The following is a 22,009-nucleotide window of genomic DNA, read 5'->3' on the forward strand; positions in this document are numbered from 1 at the left end:
TCTGTCACCTACCACCACACACAACCAGCTCGTTACTTCTGTCACCTACCACCACACACATAACCAGCTCGTTACTTCTGTCACCTACCACCACACACACAACCAGCTCGTTACTTCTGTCACCTACCACCACACACAACCAGCTCGTTACTTCTGTCACCTATACCACCACACACAACCAACCCGTTACTTCTGTCACCTACCACCACACACACAACCAACCCGTTACTTCTGTCACCTACCACCACACACACAACCAGCTCGTTACTTCTGTCACCTATACCACCACACACAACCAACCCGTTACTTCTGTCACCTACCACCACACACACAACCAACCCGTTACTTCTGTCACCTACCACCACACACACAACCAGCTCGTTACTTCTGTCACCTACCACCACACACAACCAGCTCGTTACTTCTGTCACCTACCACCACACACACAACCAACCCGTTACTTCTGTCGCCTACCACCACACACAACCAACCCGTTACTTCTGTCACCTACCACCACACACAACCAGCTCGTTACTTCTGTCACCTACCACCACACACAACCAACCCGTTACTTCTGTCACCTATACCACCACACAAAACCAGCTCGTTACTTCTGTCACCTACCACCACACACACAACCAGCTCGTTACTTCTGTCACCTACCACCACACACAACCAACCCGTTACTTCTGTCACCTACCACCACACACACAACCAACCCCTTACTTCTGTCACCTACCACCACACACACAACCAGCTCGTTACTTCTGTCACCTACCACCACACACAACCAGCTCGTTACTTCTGTCACCTACCACCACACACACAACCAGCTCGTTACTTCTGTCACCTACCACCACACACAACCAGCTCGTTACTTCTGTCACCTACCACCACACACACAACCAGCTCGTTACTTCTGTCACCTACCACCACACACACAACCAGCTCGTTACTTCTGTCACCTACCACCACACACAACCAGCTCGTTACTTCTGTCACCTATACCACCACACACAACCAACCCGTTACTTCTGTCACCTACCACCACACACACAACCAACCCGTTACTTCTGTCACCTACCACCACACACACAACCAGCTCGTTACTTCTGTCACCTACCACCACACACAACCAGCTCGTTACTTCTGTCACCTACCACCACACACACAACCAACCCGTTACTTCTGTCGCCTACCACCACACACAACCAACCCGTTACTTCTGTCACCTACCACCACACACAACCAACCCGTTACTTCTGTCACCTACCACCACACACAACCAACCCGTTACTTCTGTCACCTACCACCACACACAACCAGCTCGTTACTTCTGTCACCTACCACCACACACACAACCAGCTCGTTACTTCTGTCACCTACCACCACACACAACCAACCCGTTACTTCTGTCACCTACCACCACACACACAACCAACCCCTTACTTCTGTCACCTACCACCACACACACAACCAGCTCGTTACTTCTGTCACCTACCACCACACACAACCAGCTCGTTACTTCTGTCACCTACCACCACACACACAACCAGCTCGTTACTTCTGTCACCTACCACCACACACAACCAGCTCGTTACTTCTGTCACCTACCACCACACACAAACCCGTTACTTCTGTCACCTACCACCACACACAACCAACCCGTTACTTCTGTCACCAACCACCACACACACAATCAACCCCTTACTTCTGTCACCTATACCACCACACACACAACCAGCTCGTTACTTCTGTCACCTACCACCACACACACAATCAACCCCTTACTTCTGTCACCTATACCACCACACACAACCAGCTCGTTACTTCTGTCACCTACCACCACACACAACCAACCCGTTACTTCTGTCACCTACCACCACACACACAACCAACCCGTTACTTCTGTCACCTACCACCACACACACAATCAACCCCTTACTTCTGTCACCTATACCACCACACACACAACCAGCTCGTTACTTCTGTCACCTACCACAACACACAACCTACACATTACCTTTGTCCCCTACCACCACACACACAACCAGCTCGTTACTTCTGTCACCAACCACCACACACACAACCATCCCGTTACTTGTCACATATTTCAAAACCTGTTACGTCTGTCACATAACGCATGTGTTAGCATCCCTTAGCAGGTACGTATGAATCACAATTATATAATCATGATACCAGGTGTTCTCAAATGGGTGAGCGTATCCTGTCCCACCGGTGGCAACCGTCACAAAAACATGCAAAGGCAAGTCATCTGATAACCTGATAAAAAAACGGTAACATATCGTACAAGTCAAAATAGGGAATGGCATCGGATATCATTTTGGTCTCGGATGCGTCAAATTAGACATAATCCTCAACACCTCACTCATGATAGTTTTTGAAAGTTGTATATGTATACTGTTGATACCAAATGCTAGAGCTGCTGGAATATTCCTCGACATAAGGGCAATTTAACTTTTTGAAAGTTGGAAGTCATGATCCGTCTTGTCATACACTCTTGTGAGAAGTATTTCGTCACTAAACTTTATACATATATCTAGATATGAAACCGATGAGGTGGTTTCACTGGTCTTGTTTTGTTTCATGTTCAGGTGTATAAATTTGTGGAATTGAATTGACCATTTCACAATTATTTAAAAGATACTAGAGCATCTGATATACCTGAAGTTTAAGTGAAACGTCTTGGCCTAATTCCCGCATTATATTTTTCCAATCCGAACAGAAATCCCGATTCATTTGTATGAAGAAACATATCTGCCAGGAGTGGAGCACAACTTGTGCCCATGATGATGCCTACTTCTTTCCTAAATGTCATACATATCCCCAAATGTCGCATAGATGTTTTCTTTGAGGAAGTCCTATAGTTCCCATATTGTTTCTCGGTAAACTTCAGAGGACATTTGCTTTCACTTTCGACAAATTGTCCTGAACCTTGCTGTGGTTATTTACACAGCGATCCAATCACATTATGGCTGGGGAGTGCGGCGTTAATAAAAAAACAAACAAACATATTTCTAAACAATGTAAAGAAATGAGTTGAGTTGTTTTCAAAAGGGTATAGAAGTTTCACCAGGTTTAAATGCATTCACAGCTTTAACGGCCGATAAAATGTAATTAGGATTTGTCTTAAATAATATTTTGGAAGCGGGGACTACTTCCGGTCTAAATGTGCCACCTTGGCAGGATTGTTGACAAAGGCCTGTAAGTGCACAGATTATATAGCGATTCCGGCAGGTCACAGCTGAGAGATGTGGATAAATCAGTACATGTCGTTGGAGGGAAGATATCTGTTGATGATGTTGCTGATGTGGCGATAAAGGAGCCAGCAGTGCGTGCAACGTCACACTGATCACACCGGCTTACGGTACTTAGATCGGTCATAACGTCACACAGCTGGTCAGTCATACAGGTTTAACGTCATACTGGTCAGTCATACAGGCTTAACGTCAGGCTGATCAGTCATACAGGCTTAACGTCACACTGGTCAGTTATAAAGGCTTAACGTCACACTGGTCAGTTATAAAGGCTTAACGTCACACTGGTCAGTTATTAAGGCTTGATGTCACACTGGTCAGTTATAAAGGCTTAACGTCACACTGGTCAGTTATAAAGGCTTAATGTCACACTGGTCAGTTATAAAGGCTCAACGTCACACTGGTCAGTTATAAAGGCTTAACGTCACACTGGTCAGTCATTCAGGCTTAACGTCACACTGGTCAGTCATACAGGCTTAACGTCACACTGGTCAGTCAAACAGGCTTAACGTCACACTGGTCAGTCATGCAGGCTTAACGTCTCACTGCCTATGCTGTTTTCTTTTATATGTGCAATTACTTCATTCCAATCTTTGGAGGACAAAGAACTGCCTTGATCAATCACAAACAGTGGAAGATACACAATTGTTCAATAATATCCCGTCTATTCGTCCGACTAACTTTATAAGATGAAGAGATGTACATATTAACGGCGTATCAGGCTATCTTTGTCAGTTCAAGTAACACTGTGAGATGCAGAAATGTACGTCAATTCTTTGTCTGTTCAAGTAACACTGTGAGATGCAGAAATGTACGTATTGACGGTGTATCAGGCTATCCTGTATGTTCCTTCGACGAACAATGGGAGATAAAAAAATAGGGCATACAGACGATGAATCAGACAATCTTGTCTATTTACTAGAATTCTATCAGTAAAAACTGGAACATGTTATATGCCCAAAAAGATGAAAGAACAAATTGCTTCTCTTCATGCAGCACTTGATATGCGGCCAATGGGTCATTTGAAAACTTCAGGAAGGATAGCTCTCTGTATTAGCTGTGTATGAAAGCAGAACCACCCAGTGTTGTAAAGAGAGATCCACGTACAACAGGGGTACCGGTGTATTTATATGAAGACATACTGCAGTCCCAGGTCGCCAGGCATCTGCAGAGGGCAATTAAACATTACACACGGCCTCTTGTGAACATTACTGACTGATGTATTTACCAGCCCTCGAAACACGATCTCAGAGAAGTGAAATTAGATGTATATAAATTATTGGAAGAATCAACAAGATGACAGAGAGGCGGGACTGGCATCTGTAGGCTGGGGTCCCGTTGGACGTAATTACCCCATAACTGCACCCCGAAACACGTGTACGTTAATTAATATTAGTATTAGTAAACTGTTTAATTATCAAGGTAACATAATATTTAGAAAAGCGGTGCTGATCTTGTTATGACGTCATCGGCGGTCCTGGGGCTGATGGGCATACGCCCGAACACTGCGAGATGTAACTGAGTGTAACATGAAGCGCTGAATGAGGGATAAGTGAGGCGTGTATAATCAGATATACTATGTAGGTATGTCGCTGGGAGGATATGATCTTATAATTACCTTCGCCTCAAGCTATTAATATGCTGATTGCCACCATGTGCAATGAGAGAATAAGTTCTTGATTTATCGTTTAATTCCAGCACTGAACACAGTTGGGCGGCATTTGTCGCCAGTCGCCCCTTTCCGTAAACTGCAAGAAGACTCGTCCCTCTATCGATGAATGTGATGTGCGAAAATACTACAAACCAATCAGAATGAGCGTATGATTTCAAGTTCTCCAAGAATCCCTCAGAAACAATTTTTGATTTTACATATGTCTTGCATCTAAAACTATATCCAAGACACAGTTAAATGTGTTCAATCATACTGTATAAATCTGCATGTCCCGATGTGCTTTTAATTGCATCTGTTATATATATATGGGGAAATATATGTGAAACATTACGCAACGAGTTGACAATTGTTTTAGGTATGCCCGTTTGCGCTTAAACGGAACCCGGGCGCAAAAATGGCCACGAGAGGGGCACGAGTCGCTATTCGGCTTGTCCCGGAATAATACGAGTTGGTCCCGAATGGGGCGGGTGGTGGCAGTACTTGTGGCCCTCTTTCAGAAGGCGACCGGCCATTTCGCTTTTGGGGAAACTTGGATTGTTATGTTTGTGAGCTGTGGATGTGAGTATGGGAACCGGTGTGCAAACCTTTTTGTTTGTTTGTTTGTTTGTTGTTTAACGCCCAGTCAGCAATATTCCAGCTCTATGTCGGTGGTCTGGACCAGGCGATCCAGTGCTTGGCATCATTAGCATCGATCTACTCAATTGGGATACGATGACATGCAACAACCAAGTCACCGATCCTGAGCATTCGATCCCGTTAGTCGCCTCTTACCACAAGCATATCATAGTCGCCTCTTACGGCAAACATGGGTTGCTGAAGACCTATTGTCTCCCGGATCTTCATCGAACACAAACCTTTTCAATGACACTTATTCTGTGATTGTTCGCTTGTTGTAGACATGCTGACACAATAAGATAAATAACTGTTTACATCTCTTACATTTTGGAATTCTTGCGACGGATACGCACCCGCACCCGCACACACATACGCACACGCACACACACATGCACACGCACACGCACGCTCGCACACCAGATCCGAGGGTTCTGTTCCAAGATTCGGCTCAATCGTGATCCAAGGTTTGCCAAGACCATATCCTAGCTCGTTGGAGACCTGCATAACTTCGGGCTTTCCTCACACATCAAGCTGTACACGTACTGTTCATACCTTGTACACGTACTGTTCATATCTTGTATACGTACTGTTCATACCTTGTATGCGTACTGTTCATACCTTATATACGTACTCTTCATACCTTGTATACGTACTGTTTATACCTTGTATACGTACTGTTCATACCTTGTAAACGTACTGTTCATACCTGGTATACGTACTGTTCATACCTTGTATGCGTACTGTTCATACCTTATATACGTATTGTTCATACCTAATATACATAGTGTTCATAACTTATATACGAACTGTTCATACCTTGTATACGTACTGTTTATACCTTGTATACGTACTGTTCATACCTTGTATACGTACTGTTCATACCTTGTATACGTACTGTTCATACCTTGTATACGTACTGTTTATACCTTGTATACGTACTGTTCATACCTTGTATACGTACTGTTCATACCTTGTATACGTACTGTTTATACCTTGTATACGTACTGTTCATACCTGGACACGTACTGTTCATACCTTGTATGCGTACTGTTCATACCTGGACACGTACTGTTCATACCTTGTATGCGTACTGTTCATACCTTGTACACGTACTGTTCAAACCTCGTATACGTACTGTTCAAACCTCGTATACGTACTGTTCATACCTTGTACACGTACTGTTCATATCTTGTGTACGTACTGTTCATATCTTGTATACGTACTGTTCAAAGTGGCTGTTAGTCCAACTGAGTTCACTCACTCAAGAGTACGAAGTTATTATCAGTTTTAATCATACACCTCGCTACACATCCAGGTCATAAAACAACCGACGCCGAGAAAAACGAGAAAAATAGGTTTGCTTCATTTAGAAACCCAAATCAATATATTGTCAGAAGAAGTTAAGCTTCCGAAGAAAACACATTGTCTGTCGTAATAAACAGGAAACTATGATAGAACCACCTGTCTATGACAGGTACTGTAGACAACTGGGAGTACAATTAGTTCAATAGCCTGTCTTCGCCTTAATACCAACATCATCGTAATTCCATGCATTCTGCCGCCAACACCCTCACTTTACCCAGACCGCCACCCTCGGGCCCTACTGGCAAGCTGACTGACGCGCACCTGGCGCGAGGAATTCACAGGGAACTCACGAGACATTTTGCATACGTGATAGTGTATGGTATCTGTCGGTATACCTGGCACAATAACATATTGACGTACATCAATAATTGTGTTAATGACGTCAACCTTATTTCAATTGAGTTTTGAGTATTTTTTATTCGTCCCGATTTTCAGTTGTTTATATCAATGGCTTTAGGCCAAATCAGGAACACCTGTGTATTCATAGTTATGATTAGAGGGGTGGGGGTAATTCAGATTAGCCCGGCTAATGCGGAGGGATGGGGTGGTTGATGAGAGACGGGGTCGGGGCTGGCGGACGGGGTCGGGGTCGGGGGAATGGTATTTACTCGGTCAAGGGGGGGGGGGGGGACCCGATGTGTGTGTGTGTGTGTGTGTGTGTGGAGGGGGGGGGGTGGAGGGGGGAAGGTTGGACGGAGTCTTGAGGATTCAGATCAGAAGGGGAGGAGAGAGCAGGTGTTCCAGCAAAGTTATCATCGGCTGTGCTTCATGTTTTACCATCGCGAATGTAAATAACTGCATATCTAAGACATTTCCGACTTATCAAACTGCCGTGAACTCGATTTCGTGTCTGAGATAACAAACAACCTCCCGTGTTGTATACACACACATAACAGTGGCGGCATTGTGCAAGCAGCACCTACCGCGCCGACAACATACTCGACTACATCGACGACGATCCACAACACGTTCAAACGACCAACAACACTTTCAACTACGCCGACGTCACTCCAATGACGCCAGACAACCAGCAATACACTCGGCAACATCGACACGTTTTACAGACGCGAGACGGCCGGCAACACATTCGGCTACACTGACAACGCTCCACAGACGTCAGACTAACGACAACTACATCGACCATGGCACAGACAGCCCGTATCACTCGTAACAAATACCAGACGGCCGGCAATGTGCTATATCGGTGTCAGAGACCCGACACCCGGCTCCATCGACAACTCTCCACAGACGCCAGACAAGACACTCGACTACATCGACAACTCTCCAAAGTCGTGGGACGGCCGACAATTCGTTCAACTGCACAGGCAACGTTCTATACACATGATACGACCGACAATTCAATCGAGGACATCGAAAACGTTCCACGGACGCCAAAAGACCTACAATTCACTCAGGAGAAGACCGTCAGCCGCGAACGCAGTGTACAAGACATTGAAAAGCGGAGGGTCGAATCTTACCATAGAAACGTTTATGACGAATCGAAACCTCAAAAAAAAAAGAAAAGAAATATTACAGCAATGAAAAGATTAATGGCCATACTGCTGGCATGAGACGCCTCAGCGAATTTGGCGCGCCCTGGTTATGTGCATGGTAGATGGTAGATGGTAGAATATACTTACCCGGATGTGTGATGTTAGTTGTCCTTTGTGGCTGGCCCCCGAAGTTCCACACACACTTTGGGTCTCCCAGCTCCTCGCCGTTCGTCCGCCCATCGCCATCAGAATCCATGAGACACAACGGCTGAGTCCAGTTCTGGAACAAAAGCAATAACTTGTATGCATAATTAGCCAGTAGCCAGTATGTGTATGCATAAAGGTACGGTTCCAAGCCTAAAGACTGAGTGGATGTGTCTTGAAGTTAGTTTGTACGGGACTGTTCCAACGTGTGTGTGTGTGTGTGTGTGTGTGTGTGTGTGTGTGTGTGTGTGTGTGTGTGTGTGTGTGTGTGTGTGTGTGTGTGTGTGTGTGTGTGTGTGTGTGTGTGTGTGTGTGTGTGTGCGCGCTAGTCCGGACTGATGCCGACTGTACTAGTCCGGACTGATGCCGATTTATGGTGCCAGCACACTGAGATACCCTGCCCCAGTTTTAACATGAATACCCCACTCAGACACAGTATACTGACTCCGAGCCGACCAGTCCTTGTTTTACCCCTTTAATGCCGAGCGCCAAACAGGGTAACAACAAATACCATCTTTTAACGTCTTTTAGTATGACGCGGCCGGGGATCCAACCCCGGACCTTCCGCTCTCCGGGGGGACGCTCTACTACTAGACCACGGAGGCGGTCTCAACTGTTCCAACAGAGCTCTCCTTCGTGTCGGGCTTTTCAGCATTTTAATAACGTACTAGCAAGTTCCATTTTGTGAAAGCCTCGGTGGCTGAGTGGGTTAGATCGCTGATTTTGTGAGCTCGCTATTTGGTGCCTTATTCTGAGAGTGCGGGTTGGAATCCCGGATGGGATTCAACCCAAAAAAGAAATTAAATGTGTATTATACTAAGGAAGTGTTATCCCAAATGTAACATTTGTTATATGTAATCAAAAAGAATTAGACATATTGGTGTGATGCTTACAACATATGGTCGCTTTAGCCTTGCGAATGAGTGAGTAAGGTTTTACGCCGCTTTTAGCAATATTCCAGCAATATCACGGCGGGGGACACCAGAAATGGGCTTCACACACTGTACCCATGTCGGGAATCGAACCTGGGTCTTGAGCGTGACGAGCGAACGCTTTAACCACTAGGCTACCCGAACGCCCCCTTTAGCATTGCCTTGAAGAGACGAACCGCGGGTCATGACTGAGACGAATAGGTGAACTACAGGCCACAATCACCGAATCCTGACAGGGGTTGAGCTGCATTAGGTCAAAGGGCACCTGTTCTAAGCTTAACAGGGGGAGTCACACACATACGACTGTTACTTATTGTGCAAGGTCGAGTATGTATTGTACGTGACTAGGCTTGCAATGATAACCCATTATGTCACTCGTGCTGCCTAGACTGTGTCTGGCCAATCTCTGTTACTCCATAATCCTACTCTGTGCTCTGATAAATAAAAGAAGGAATCCATTACACTTGGTGTTAAGAAGTTCAGATCACGTCTGGAAATTCAGACAGGATGTTTGGGCATTAATGTTTTAAACCGCTAGCGCTAAGATCACACTGTAAGAAAGGGCCTCGAGCAGCAATTAGTCCCTTAAATGAAAATTTCAAGATTTCACTTGTTTCGAGTTTCAGGATATTTTTGTTTCCAGATATGTATGATAAACTATACGAGGCTCTGACTACTGTAAACACAAGATATGACCCATGAGGTTAGAAATAACCGAGTTAATAAAAACCGCATGTGCAAATAATACTTCACGCGCACCAGTGTATTGTTTACGTCATGTGAACTGCATTGTTGACGTAATTCAAAACTTTTTGTGACGTAAGGTCGGAATGACGTCACACTAGAAACGACGTCATATCTGAATACTGTTGACGTCATTCGACAATTATGGCTTTCTAAGACGGCAGTCGTGATCAGTGCATTGATTTCTTGTTGCAGTGGGAGCTCAATATAGAATACTAAACTCGCTCCCGTGTAATACCAATTTTATGAAACGAGTGAATAGTTGTGGTATACTAAAACTATTCACGAGTTTCATAAAACTGGTTTTACACGGGAGCGAGTTAAGTATTTTATTTATTACTTGCCATTTGTAACGTTTTTAGAATTATATTGTTGAGTATGAATAGGCTGACACCTACACGATCCACAGCAGAGTTTAACAGAATAATACTTCAAACACGTCGAAAGTTGAAACGTATGAATGTGATACCATACAACGGTCCTCCTTTGGAATTCACAAAATTATCGTAGGGCTAAGACTATCGCAACTCACATACTTTAACTGAGACTAACGACTGTCGTTGCGCTACAATACGATCGCCTTGTGAAACGGGCCTTGCACCTCAAAGTTTACAATAACGTCACAATACCCGATGACGTGTTTGAGGAATTTTGTTGCAAGATCCATCGGTGAAACAATATCATGTGACGTCAGCCTAGCAACAAGGTTGCTGGCGTCATCGAGTGTGCATAAGCTCCTCTAAGTGATCTATCAACTCCACACGCAATGTCGTTGAATAAGCCAAGGGATGTTGAGAGCTTTCAATATTTGTTCGTGAAACGTGTTCCGAGAGTACATAAGCACGCGTTTTGGTATTACACAATATGTAATACAGCTGTATGTTTATTAAACGGGTGATCTCTTCCCGGGCAAGTAATAAAAAGAATTAAGAAATAATGGGTAATATAGAAAATCGAAAATATTATACTCATATATGTGTTACACAGATTTTACGTGTAAGAATTCATGTATTACTTTCGCTCTCGCTCGGGAAATACAAACAAAATCAGACACTCGTATCCTACAATCAGTATGACACACACATGCTTGTATAACCCCAATGCATTCAGACTTCATCTACCAAACGAGACGCTGGGTCACGTAGGTCATTGAGCTGCATGACATCTATTCCAAAAAATGGCCGGAATTCTCTCGCGACATTAGGCCAGTCGGCATGTCGATTATGCCGGTTCCTGGCAATGTATCGGTTGTTTATCCGACAATTGATCAGGCACGCTGGTGCTTCTTGCTGCGTAACATCTCCAGTATCAGACAAGACAGGGATGGCCACGATTAGGGCAATAATTGAACTCCGTGTCACGCGACACTATCTCGCTACACCAGGGCAAGCGTGTGTAACAACCTTGTATCAGGGAATAGCCGACATTTTCTCCGAATTCCGTGAAGGTCAGAGGCGTCATGTCGGGCCTCAGAGATCAGCTGATAGCTCCATGACAGCCGGCTGGAGGGCTGCATGGTCTGTACTCCCTGTCTGGGGTCTGGTTCCTTCGGTAACCTCGTGCCATTATTACGGCCATCAAACTGACCACAGTGAGGTGTATTTGACCTATTTGCAGTGTGTGAAAATGCACTGTGGGTCTCACCTGGAGGAAATTTGATTGTCTTGAAACGTACCATACGGTGGACGATCGCTCTCATGCGTCCATTTTCTTTCTTTTCTCATTTGATCTCGTATCTATTTACCCCTCCCCTTCTCCTCGTGCTCGTTTGGTACTTGTTTACGTGATCCAGACTACATCGTGGACGAGTTGACCCCACAGAATGTGTGGGAGTGTGTGTGTGTGGGGGTATTACAGTATTTTCCGAAACAAATAAAACTCTAACACCGACCTCCCCCCAAGAAAGGCTCTTTAGCGGGGCATATTCAGATTCGAACTCTCCTCCTGACAGGGAGCACGGTTGGCCCAGTCGTCTAAGTCGCCGCAATTCGCTGTGCTAAGTTGCGTCCCTTGCACGCCAGAAACCTATGATTGTGGGTTCGAATCCCGGTTCGCCCCGATTATGTCTCTAGGTTTGTCAGCACTATACCCGTGCGCGTGGGTTTCACCGAAGTGGTAAACGTCAGAGACCTGCATCACTTCGGGCTTTCCCCCCACATTAAGCTGACAAGCCGTGATATAACTGGAATAATGTTTAAAGCGGCGTTAAACCCAACTCACTCACTCACTCCTCCTGACAAATAAAGGACGTGACCCAGCACAGCGACCTGCTGCGCCTTTTGGCCAACCTCACTGACACCTGAGGAGCTTTGTAATCTCCACATTGTGTGTAATTGTCAATAAATGGCTTTAAGTAGCAGTTGGAGTGATATCACGACCCCGCTTCTCACCCCGCATCTGGCCCCGATAATGCGTTTTAATACACTACTTGCAGGAGTTAATCTAAACGTTTTCAAAGGGAATCGGATATTAACATCTGCATGAACTAGAAATAAGTTTTAAATTACCCATACAGAATTGTCAGAAAACATGGAATAACGAGATAGAGGTCAAACGTATTACCGCAGAGCGCATATATATATCATGCTCTAAGCTCTAAATTCGCTTACAAGTGACGTTTATGGACGGAAATAGATATACTTATTTGAAATTCTTAAGACTTTTGTGCGACAACGGAGTGATGTCTCAAAGCCACAAGCTATCGTATGGCATAGATATGGCTTATGGTGTATCGATAATCGTGGCCCCGAGAATTCTGCGTCCGCCTATTTTGGTATACGATATGACAGCAACAGGGTGCGGAACTGAAGGAATCAAACACCACATAACCTCCCCTACCAACTAATGGTGCCACGCACCAAATCAGAACCAGTTGTGCAAACTTCATGAATCCGGATAGCGGATTCTTACAAAAGTTTGCATATCGGTTTTTCGATTCATACCTCAATAACCGAAATAAATACACAGTCAATCCTTATCATTAGAACGAAAACATGTTTATCTACGATAGCTTGATAAAAGAAAATTATGTTAATCAAAGCAGACGAAAGGGCGAACATTCCAGGCGTAGGAATTCATACTGTGGTGTGACATGAATCAGTGGATTGTTTAATTTATGCACATATCTTGACACGCCTACAAACTCAGCAGCCAATCAACGGAGAGTAGCATGAAACAAAGTTCACTAGACCTGTCAATTAAGGTCGGAGGGGAGAAGAACTGCATAAATTAGACTGTAACGAATTCCAACAAATATAGCAGGGAGAAGGCGGCGGTTTCAAATGACATGGTCAGTAACCGTCAGAGTCAAACATTAGTGCAAAGATATCCCACAGTAAGACACAGTTGGAAATGCGAGTTGGAAGTAAACCCGAAGTCATAAAATTTGTGGAACCGAGGCGAGCGAAAGAAAATAGGCGAGCGAGCCTGCACAGTTTCTTTTTTCATTCCTTCTCCTTGGTTTCAAAGGGTGGTTTGGACGATGAAGACGCATGTATTTCGCTAAAAAAAGTCCTGTCTTTGACGATACACGTGAACAGAAAGGGAATTCCCTGGCCTGTAATATGGGATTCCCAGACATTCCGTAGTGGTGAAAATAGTCCGCTTAGGAGGCGTGGCTTATTGGGAAATGAATGCATTATCACGTGACCAATTCACTAATCAGAATGCAGGAATTACAATAAACACAACGAAAATTAAATTGTTTGTAACTGTATGTAAATTGAACATGGTCAATATATAGTTCTGAGTGAGTGAGTGAGTATGGTTTTAGCCCGCTTTTAGCAATATTCCAGCAATATCACGGCGGGGGACACCAGAAATGGGCTTCACACATTGTACCCATGTCGGGAATCGAACCCGGGTCTTCGGCATGACGAGCGAACGCTTTAACCACTAAGCTACCCGACCGCCCCATATAGTACTGAAGCTTGTGAATGAACCCATATATTTCAAATAGGCATGTAGCAATTTGGTGCAGAAATATAGTTCTGTGTTTTACACAGAACCAGCGAATGGAATTCAAGCACTATTTTGTGATTTAACGAGTAATAAGGTCATCATGTACACATGTTAAGAAATAGCAGTCGAATGCTTATTAATAATTATTCGGAAAATACATAACTGTTGCATAAACGTGTACGGGACAACACAATGTCTTGTGTGTCTCTTCCACTGTAAAGTGGCGCCCATGGAGTAACACCTGTTGTTAGAGGCAGCCAATCAGCAGCCCGCGCCTGTTCAGCCCGAATGCATGGTGTATAACTTGCCGATAATGGCTGCTGCAATCAAGGCTTATCTCTTCACACCGTGCAAGCAGGCTTCACGGCGAAAACAATAAATGAAATCTTTAAAACCCAGTCAAGGAGGCAAGGCAACTGTGTTAGTATAGCTCTTTATTTTGACTATCCTTACGAAAGAGACATTCTGCATGTATAGATTATTATACAAACATGTGCATTATGTTGTTCTTACGAAACGAGTGTGAGAATTCCTTCATTTCCCGAGCCAGAGCAAGTGTAACACATCAGTCCCAACACAAATACACAAATCACTATGACACACATTTAAGTGTAATAAATTCCTTATTGCAAATTATTTCTTAATCCTTTGAGCTCTCCCTTAGACAAATGCACTGATCAAGACCGCCGTCTCAGGAAACCGCAATTGTCGAATGATGTCAACAATCTTCAGCTAATACGTCATTTCGGGCGTGACGTCATTCCGACCACACGTCACCATAATTTTTGAATGACGCCAACAATGCCGCCTTGTTGTCACGCTGGTGCGCGGGAAGTGCCGTTGGCACGAGTGCACATGCGATGTTTATTAACTCGGTTATTTCTAACCCTGTGGGTAATAAATTACCATATGTGCTTGAATATATGAATGCAAACTTATCTAATGCTATTCTCACATAATCTGGCCCGCCTTTTAAATGCGTACGCTGCATTTTATTCTGTAACAGAATTATTCAGTGTTTTCTCTCTTCCAACGTCCTAATCTAAAACGATAAGAATGTTTCGTTATCACGAGATTCTGTCTCTATCAGTAGACTGCGAGTCTGCCGTTACGCAGTTGAACAGTTTTTGTTCTGAAATAAGTTCAGAGATCTGTTCTGGACTTCTGTATGCATACAACTCTACCAACGTAACATGGACCAAGGGTTTAACTTGAGGTGTCGTCTTCCACGTTACGTCCCCCCTAGGGCGGCGTCCTCATAAACGTCGCCCTCCAAAACGTGGGTATGTCCTCCCTCGGTCCTCAGTCCTCGGCTGTGTGCTTTTCGTGATCGGTGTCTTCAAGACCATGGTGATGTCCCCGTCGTGGTTGGCGTCTTCTTCTCTGCCGCCTTGTCTCCCTAGGTTGGCGTCCACAACACCTCGGCTATATCCCCATCATGATTGGCATCTTCTAAACCGCGGCTTTGTCGTCCACATCAGTTTCTTCCAAACAACGGCCATGTTGGCAGCCCTCTAAATATGTCCATGTACTACACCTGGTTGACGTCCTCAACACTACATTTTATGTCCTCCCATGGTCGGCGTCCTGTACAACTTATGTCCTCTCTATGGTCGCCTTCCTCCACATTGATGTCCTCTAATGGTCGGCGTCCTCTACAGTGATGTCCTCCCATGGTCGGCGTCCTGTACGTCTTATGTCCTCTCTATGGTCGCCTTCCTCCAAATTGATGTCCTCTTATGGTCGGCGTCCTGTACGCCTTATGTCCTCTCTATGGTCGCCTTCCTCCACATTGATGTCCTCTCTATGGTCGCCTTCCTCCACATTGATGTCCTCTCTATGGTCGGCGTCCTCCGCACTGATGTTCTTACGTGATCGCCTTCCTCCACATTGATGTCCTCTCTATGGTCGCCTTCCTCCACATTGATGTCCTCTTATGGTCGCCTTCCTCCACATTGCTGTCCTCTCTATGGTCGCCTTCCTCCACATTGATGTCCTCTTATGGTCGGCGTCCTGTACACCTTATGTCCTCTCTATGGTCCCCTTCCTCCACATTGATGTCCTCCCATGGTCGGCGTCCTGTACACCTTATGTCCTCTCTATGGTCCCCTTCCTCCACATTGATGTCCTCCCATGGTCGGCGTCCTGTACACCTTATGTCCTCTCTATGGTCCCCTTCCTCCACATTGATGTCCTCCCATGGTCGGCGTCCTGTACACCTTATGTCCTCTCTATGGTCGCCTTCCTCCACACTGATGTCCTCCCATGGTCGGCGTCCTCCGCAGTGATGTCCTCTCTATGGTCGCCTTCCTCCACATTGATGTCCTCTCTATGGTCGGCGTCCTGTACGCCTTATGTCCTCTCTATGGTCCCCTTCCTCCACATTGATGTCCTCCCATGGTCGGCGTCCTGTACACCTTATGTCCTCTCTATGGTCCCCTTCCTCCACATTGATGTCCTCCCATGGTCGGCGTCCTGTACACCTTATTTCCTCTCTATGGTCGCCTTCCTCCACACTGATGTCCTCCCATGGTCGGCGTCCTCCGCAGTGATGTCCTCTCTATGGTCGCCTTCCTCCACATTGATGTCCTCTCTATGGTCGGCGTCCTGTACGCCTTATGTCCTCTCTATGGTCCCCTTCCTCCACATTGATGTCCTCCCATGGTCGGCGTCCTGTACACCTTATGTCCTCTCTATGGTCCCCTTCCTCCACATTGATGTTCTCCCATGGTCGGCGTCCTGTACACCTTATGTCCTCTCTATGGTCGCCTTCCTCCACACTGATGTCCTCGCATGGTCGGCGTCCTCTGCAGTGATGTCCTCTCTATGGTCGCCTTCCTCCGCATTGATGTCCTCTTATGGTCGGCGTCCTCCGCAGTGATGTCCTCTCTATGGTCGCCTTCCTCCACATTGATGTCCTCTCTAGGGTCGCCTTCCTCGACACTGATGTCCTCTTATGGTCGGCGTCCTCCACAGTGATGTCCTCTCTATGGTCGCCTTCTTCAACATTGATGTCCTCTCTATGGTCGCCTTCCTCCGCAGTGATGTCCTCTAATGGTCGGCGTCCTCCGCAGTGATGTCCTCTTATGGTCGGCGTCCTCCGCAGTGATGTCCTCTTATGGTCGCCTTCCTCCACATTGATGTCCTCCCATGGTCGGCGTCCTGAACGCCTTTTGTCCTCTCTATGATCGCCTTCCTCCACATTGATGTCCTCTTATGGTCGGCGTCCTCCGCAGTGATGTCCTCTTATGGTCGCCTTCCTCCACATTGATGTCCTCCCATGGTCGGCGTCCTGAACGCCTTATGTCCTCTCTATGGTCGCCTTCCTTCACACTGATGTCCTCTTATGGTCGGCGTCCTGTACACCTTATGTCCTCTCTATGGTCGCCTTCTTCCACACTGATGTCCTCTTATGGTCGGCGTCCTCTGCAGTGATGTCCTTACGTGATCGCCTCCCTCCACATTGATGTCATCTTATGGTCGGCGTCCTCTGCAGTGATGTCCTTACGTGGTCGCCTTCCTCCACATTGATGTCCTCTTATGGTCGGCGTCCTGTACGCCTTATGTCCTCTCTATGGTCGCCTTCCTCCACATTGATGTCCTCCCATGGTCGGCGTCCTGTACGCCTTAGTGTCTTCTCTATGCTCCACATTGATGTCCTAAAAGGGACGACTTCCTCCACACTTTATGTCCTCACATAGCCGGCGTCCTGAACAGTTTACGTCCTCTTCATGGTCGACGTCCTCTTCACTTTATGTCCTCCCATCGCCATGGTCGGTGTCCTCCACGTTGAGGCGTGACGATATATCTTAAGATTACAGCTGTGCGTTCTTAGATTGGACTCACGATACGGGAAGCATTTCAAGGCTTGTGGAAGCCGGCAACAAAAATACTGATCTTATCGAAGATTTGAAGCCACACAATGTCACATGTTTGCATTTGGTGTCAAAACTTTCTGAAAATGTCATATTGTCACGTAAAATTGGAAAAGATGATTAAACTGTTTTTGAAACATTTTGCTGCGAGATTACCGTGCGTGTCGTCTGAGACATTCTCAAGACACCGACCATTGATTTTCTGGGAAAATAGTAATACGTCCCAAGGATTATATTGGGGAAAATATGAAGTTTGCCGCAGGTTTTAGCGACCCCCTCCCCTCCGCACCTCAATAAAAGACGAACGAAACATTGCCATAACAAAATGCCAGAATTATTCGACAATTGTAACACACGACCACATTGTATCATTGAAAGTATGGAAGCAACACGAAACGAACACAACATCACGCGAAATAATATACTGCTTCAAAAAATAAGGGCGGTCGGGTAGCCTAGTGGTTAAAGCGTTCGCTCGTCACGCCGAAAACCCGGGTTCGAATCCCGACATGGGTACAATGTGTGAAGCCCATTTCTGGTGTCCTCCGCCGTGGTATTGCTGGAATGATGCTAAAAGTGGCGTAAAACCATACTCACTCACTCCCTCACTCACTCAAAAAATAAACTAATTGTCCTGAAAATCATGTTACATATTTCATTAAAACTGGTTATGTGTTGCTTTGTATTGATTTCTTTATTGCGAAGAAGGGACTATATTAGTGTAAGGATTTAAACACATAGATCATTAACTTTGGGAATGCCTTACTTTGTATTGTACTTCATCATTTAATGATATATTACCATATGCCCACAGTAAATATCCAAATATATTCCAAAAAATAACTTCCCTTCCACGTCGTTATAATCAAATTGTTGTAAATTTTGCATTTACTGTACTAATCCTAAATGACCTGTGTTAAACATGTGCTAGTTATTGGAATGAAAGAGCATTTGTTAACAGCGTTTTCTTTTTTTCCTGACCAAAGCATTCCTATCATCTCCTGCATACTCAATGTCCTCAAGCGAGCGCGGTATATTTGTCGTTGTAAAAGAAACAAATTTCGGGATTGTTCTCCAGACAACAAACCTTCCTTCCAAATCTTGGTTCAAAGGGGTCACGGGGAGCCCAGACGTCTAAGGCGCCGCGATTCGCTGTGCAGAGTTGCGTCCCTTAGGCATGCCAGAAACCTATGATTGTGGGTTCGAATCCCGGTTCGCCCCGATTATGTTTCTAGGTTTGTCAGCACCATACCCGTGCTCGTGGGTTTCACCGAAGTGGTAAACGTCTGAGACCTGCATCACTTCGGGCTTTCCTCCCACAGTAAGCTGACACGCCGTGTTATAACTGGAATACTGTTAAAAGCGGCGTTAAACCCAACGTCAAATGTTTCGTCATCGGCTTACCTTTCCCTCTTTGTGAAAATCCTCTCCAAATGGATTCCGACTCCCTTGCCCCCCAGGGACAAGGTGACCCACCCCACCCCATACATCGCCGTGGCTGCACGGGTTGGGCACTCGGTCGCCGTTAGGTAGTCGCTCCTGGAACATCTTGAACGCAGTCGTAAGCTGTAATACCAGGCACGTGACTGTCACGTGGTGTATCACACGTTCACGTAGGCACTTCCTGCTGAAAGTACAGAGGTAAGACTTAAATGGATAGAAACATCAATAAAAATTAAAATTACTACATTCGGCTTTTTAAATGAAGGATGCAGCAATGATGGATAGCAGCAGTCAGTGGTGATGGTTACAGGATGTCAGTCGGCAAATGTAGGGCATTATCAGTCTGTCAGCAGTGATGGAGAGCAATGATGAAATATGGTTATACAACGACAGTAAGCACATACAGGGCGTTATGGTTGGTTGGTTTGTTGTTTTACGCCGTACTCAGCAATATTCCAGCTATATGACGGCGGTCTGTAAATAATCGAGTCTGGACCAGATAATCCAGTGATTGATATCATGAGCATCGATCGATCCACGCCAGTCAGCAATGATATGGAATCATGATGGTATTAAAATAGAATCTGGAGCAGACAAACCCTGGATGATTGTGCCATGTTGTTGTCGACTGGGTGAGTTATGTGTAACATTGCTTTTAACATTACTTTAGTAATATCATGGTGTGTCAGCTTTTTGTGAGAGGAAATCTCACGATGATACCTACCGTAGACATTTATCAATGTGGTTAATCCTGACAAATCTAGAAACATAATCAGTTTGTACCCACGATCATAGATTTCTGCCGCGCCTAAGGGGCGCAACTCTGCATAGCGCCACCTGTCGCTCAGACAGTTGGGACGCTCGTGGCCCCCAAGATGACATTAAAGGGAAGGCGAGTTGTTGTTTGGACATTTGGGTGTCAACACGACACTGAACGTGCATAATTGGGGACCTGTATTCTGCCCCAGGCTATCAAGATCGAGAAACGACATATAGCACGGCCGTTATCAATCACCAGTTTTTCATTCCTATCTTAAAATTACTTATGCGCTTGTAACCTGAGCCTGTTTGAGGTCATATGTGTCGCATTCCACTTATATAACGAAACGATTCTGTCAGCGCACCTACATATACCATATTCGTAACAGTTTCATCCATAATTCAGAGTGCGGCGTTAAAAAAACAAAAAACAGTTCCATTCAGTCTGTTTGGTGTCTAAGTGCCTGTTTAAGTCTAAGTCCTAAGTCCTATTTTCAGTAAAACATATCATCAAAGTCAAATGCGGGTGTGTCCCTTTTGAGAGTCGAACTTGACCTGCGTTGAGAGCAAACACACTGCTCTCTCTCTCTCTGCCGCCTATCCGCCAAAGTAAACAGACCTGGTGTCGCAATATATGTTGCCAGCAAATGTCAGCCATTTTGCAGGATGTTTCCAACGTTCCAAATGGTTGACAGTTCCCTGGGTTTGTCGAAAAAGGTCTCATAAAGAATACCAATAATCTTCACAATTTCCACTCCAACTGCAATGTGTCACGCCCATATCCCTGTCCCGTCCCTACGCCATGTGGCTTTGATCAGCTGGCTACATGCGTACGTGACAGGGAAATAGTTCAATATTACATCATATTCTTCCGTTATTATATTCACATTATTGTCACAGGGTGATATGAATTACGTTTATAGATAAGATCGTTTTGTGCTGAGTTTGCAAATCAAGACGAAACTGTTCAGTCCATGTGTGCTGCAGCTCCTTTCCTCGGATTCCGCCAGGGGTAGGGTGGTTCAAATATTCCTTTGATAAGCAAGCGGGGGAGCTTATAGTTGCTGATTTTAGTTATATTAATTTAAATTATGTCACGGCGTGCCAGCTTGACCTTTCTACTGTGGTAAAAATTCCAAATACGGATATGGTGCTGGAAAAGCTAGATACATGACTGTGACGAATTTGGGATTCGGATCCATGATCGACTAAGGGACGCAACTCTGCACAGCTAATTGCGGCGCTTTAGACGACTGGGCCACCCGTGCCACGGCAGTTCACTGATAATGTACGGTTGTCACAACGTTGGCTACATGTTGTGGAACAGTTAGCCCTCTCGCCCCACACAGGTCACGGTCTATTAACGACAGAATACATAATCTACACCGTGGGTCGTTAACTTGGAGCATGCTGAAAAACAGGTGCAGGGACCTCAAGCTTTCCCTGTGCTATTTACGACAGAACATATATATCTGGCACGAATAATCAACTTGTCGTCTGTGGTAGAACAGGTGCCCCCAATCCAAAGACTCAGTGGATTGCAACTAGCCAAGAGTATCTACCAGCCATTTGACTGGTACCAAGTTTAGAACATTTACCAGTCGTGTGGCTGGTACCAAATTAAGAATATTTACATGTTGTGTCGCTGGTACCAAGTTTAGAGCATTTA

The 22,009-nt window shown here is 45.3% G+C and overlaps 1 protein-coding gene across 2 annotated transcripts in view; it reads right to left on the minus strand.

Moving 5' to 3' along the window:
• Nucleotides 1-22,009, minus strand: part of LOC139459823 (uncharacterized) — a 78,902-nt gene that overhangs the window by 12,323 nt on the left and 44,570 nt on the right. The window contains exons 2-3 of one of the 2 annotated variants that reach the window (XM_071241520.1): nt 19,543-19,762; nt 8,571-8,703 (exon numbers count right to left, since the gene is read on the minus strand). In XM_071241520.1, the coding sequence (XP_071097621.1) occupies nt 8,571-8,703; nt 19,543-19,762 (353 nt within the window). Of the gene's footprint in view, nt 1-8,570; nt 8,704-19,542; nt 19,766-22,009 lie in introns of both variants that reach the window. The other variant, XM_071241519.1, reaches the window with a different exon arrangement.

This window comes from Haliotis cracherodii, unplaced genomic scaffold (assembly GCF_022045235.1).
Source record: "Haliotis cracherodii isolate W230 unplaced genomic scaffold, xgHalCrac1.p SCAF_13, whole genome shotgun sequence".
NCBI lineage: Eukaryota > Metazoa > Mollusca > Gastropoda > Lepetellida > Haliotidae > Haliotis > Haliotis cracherodii.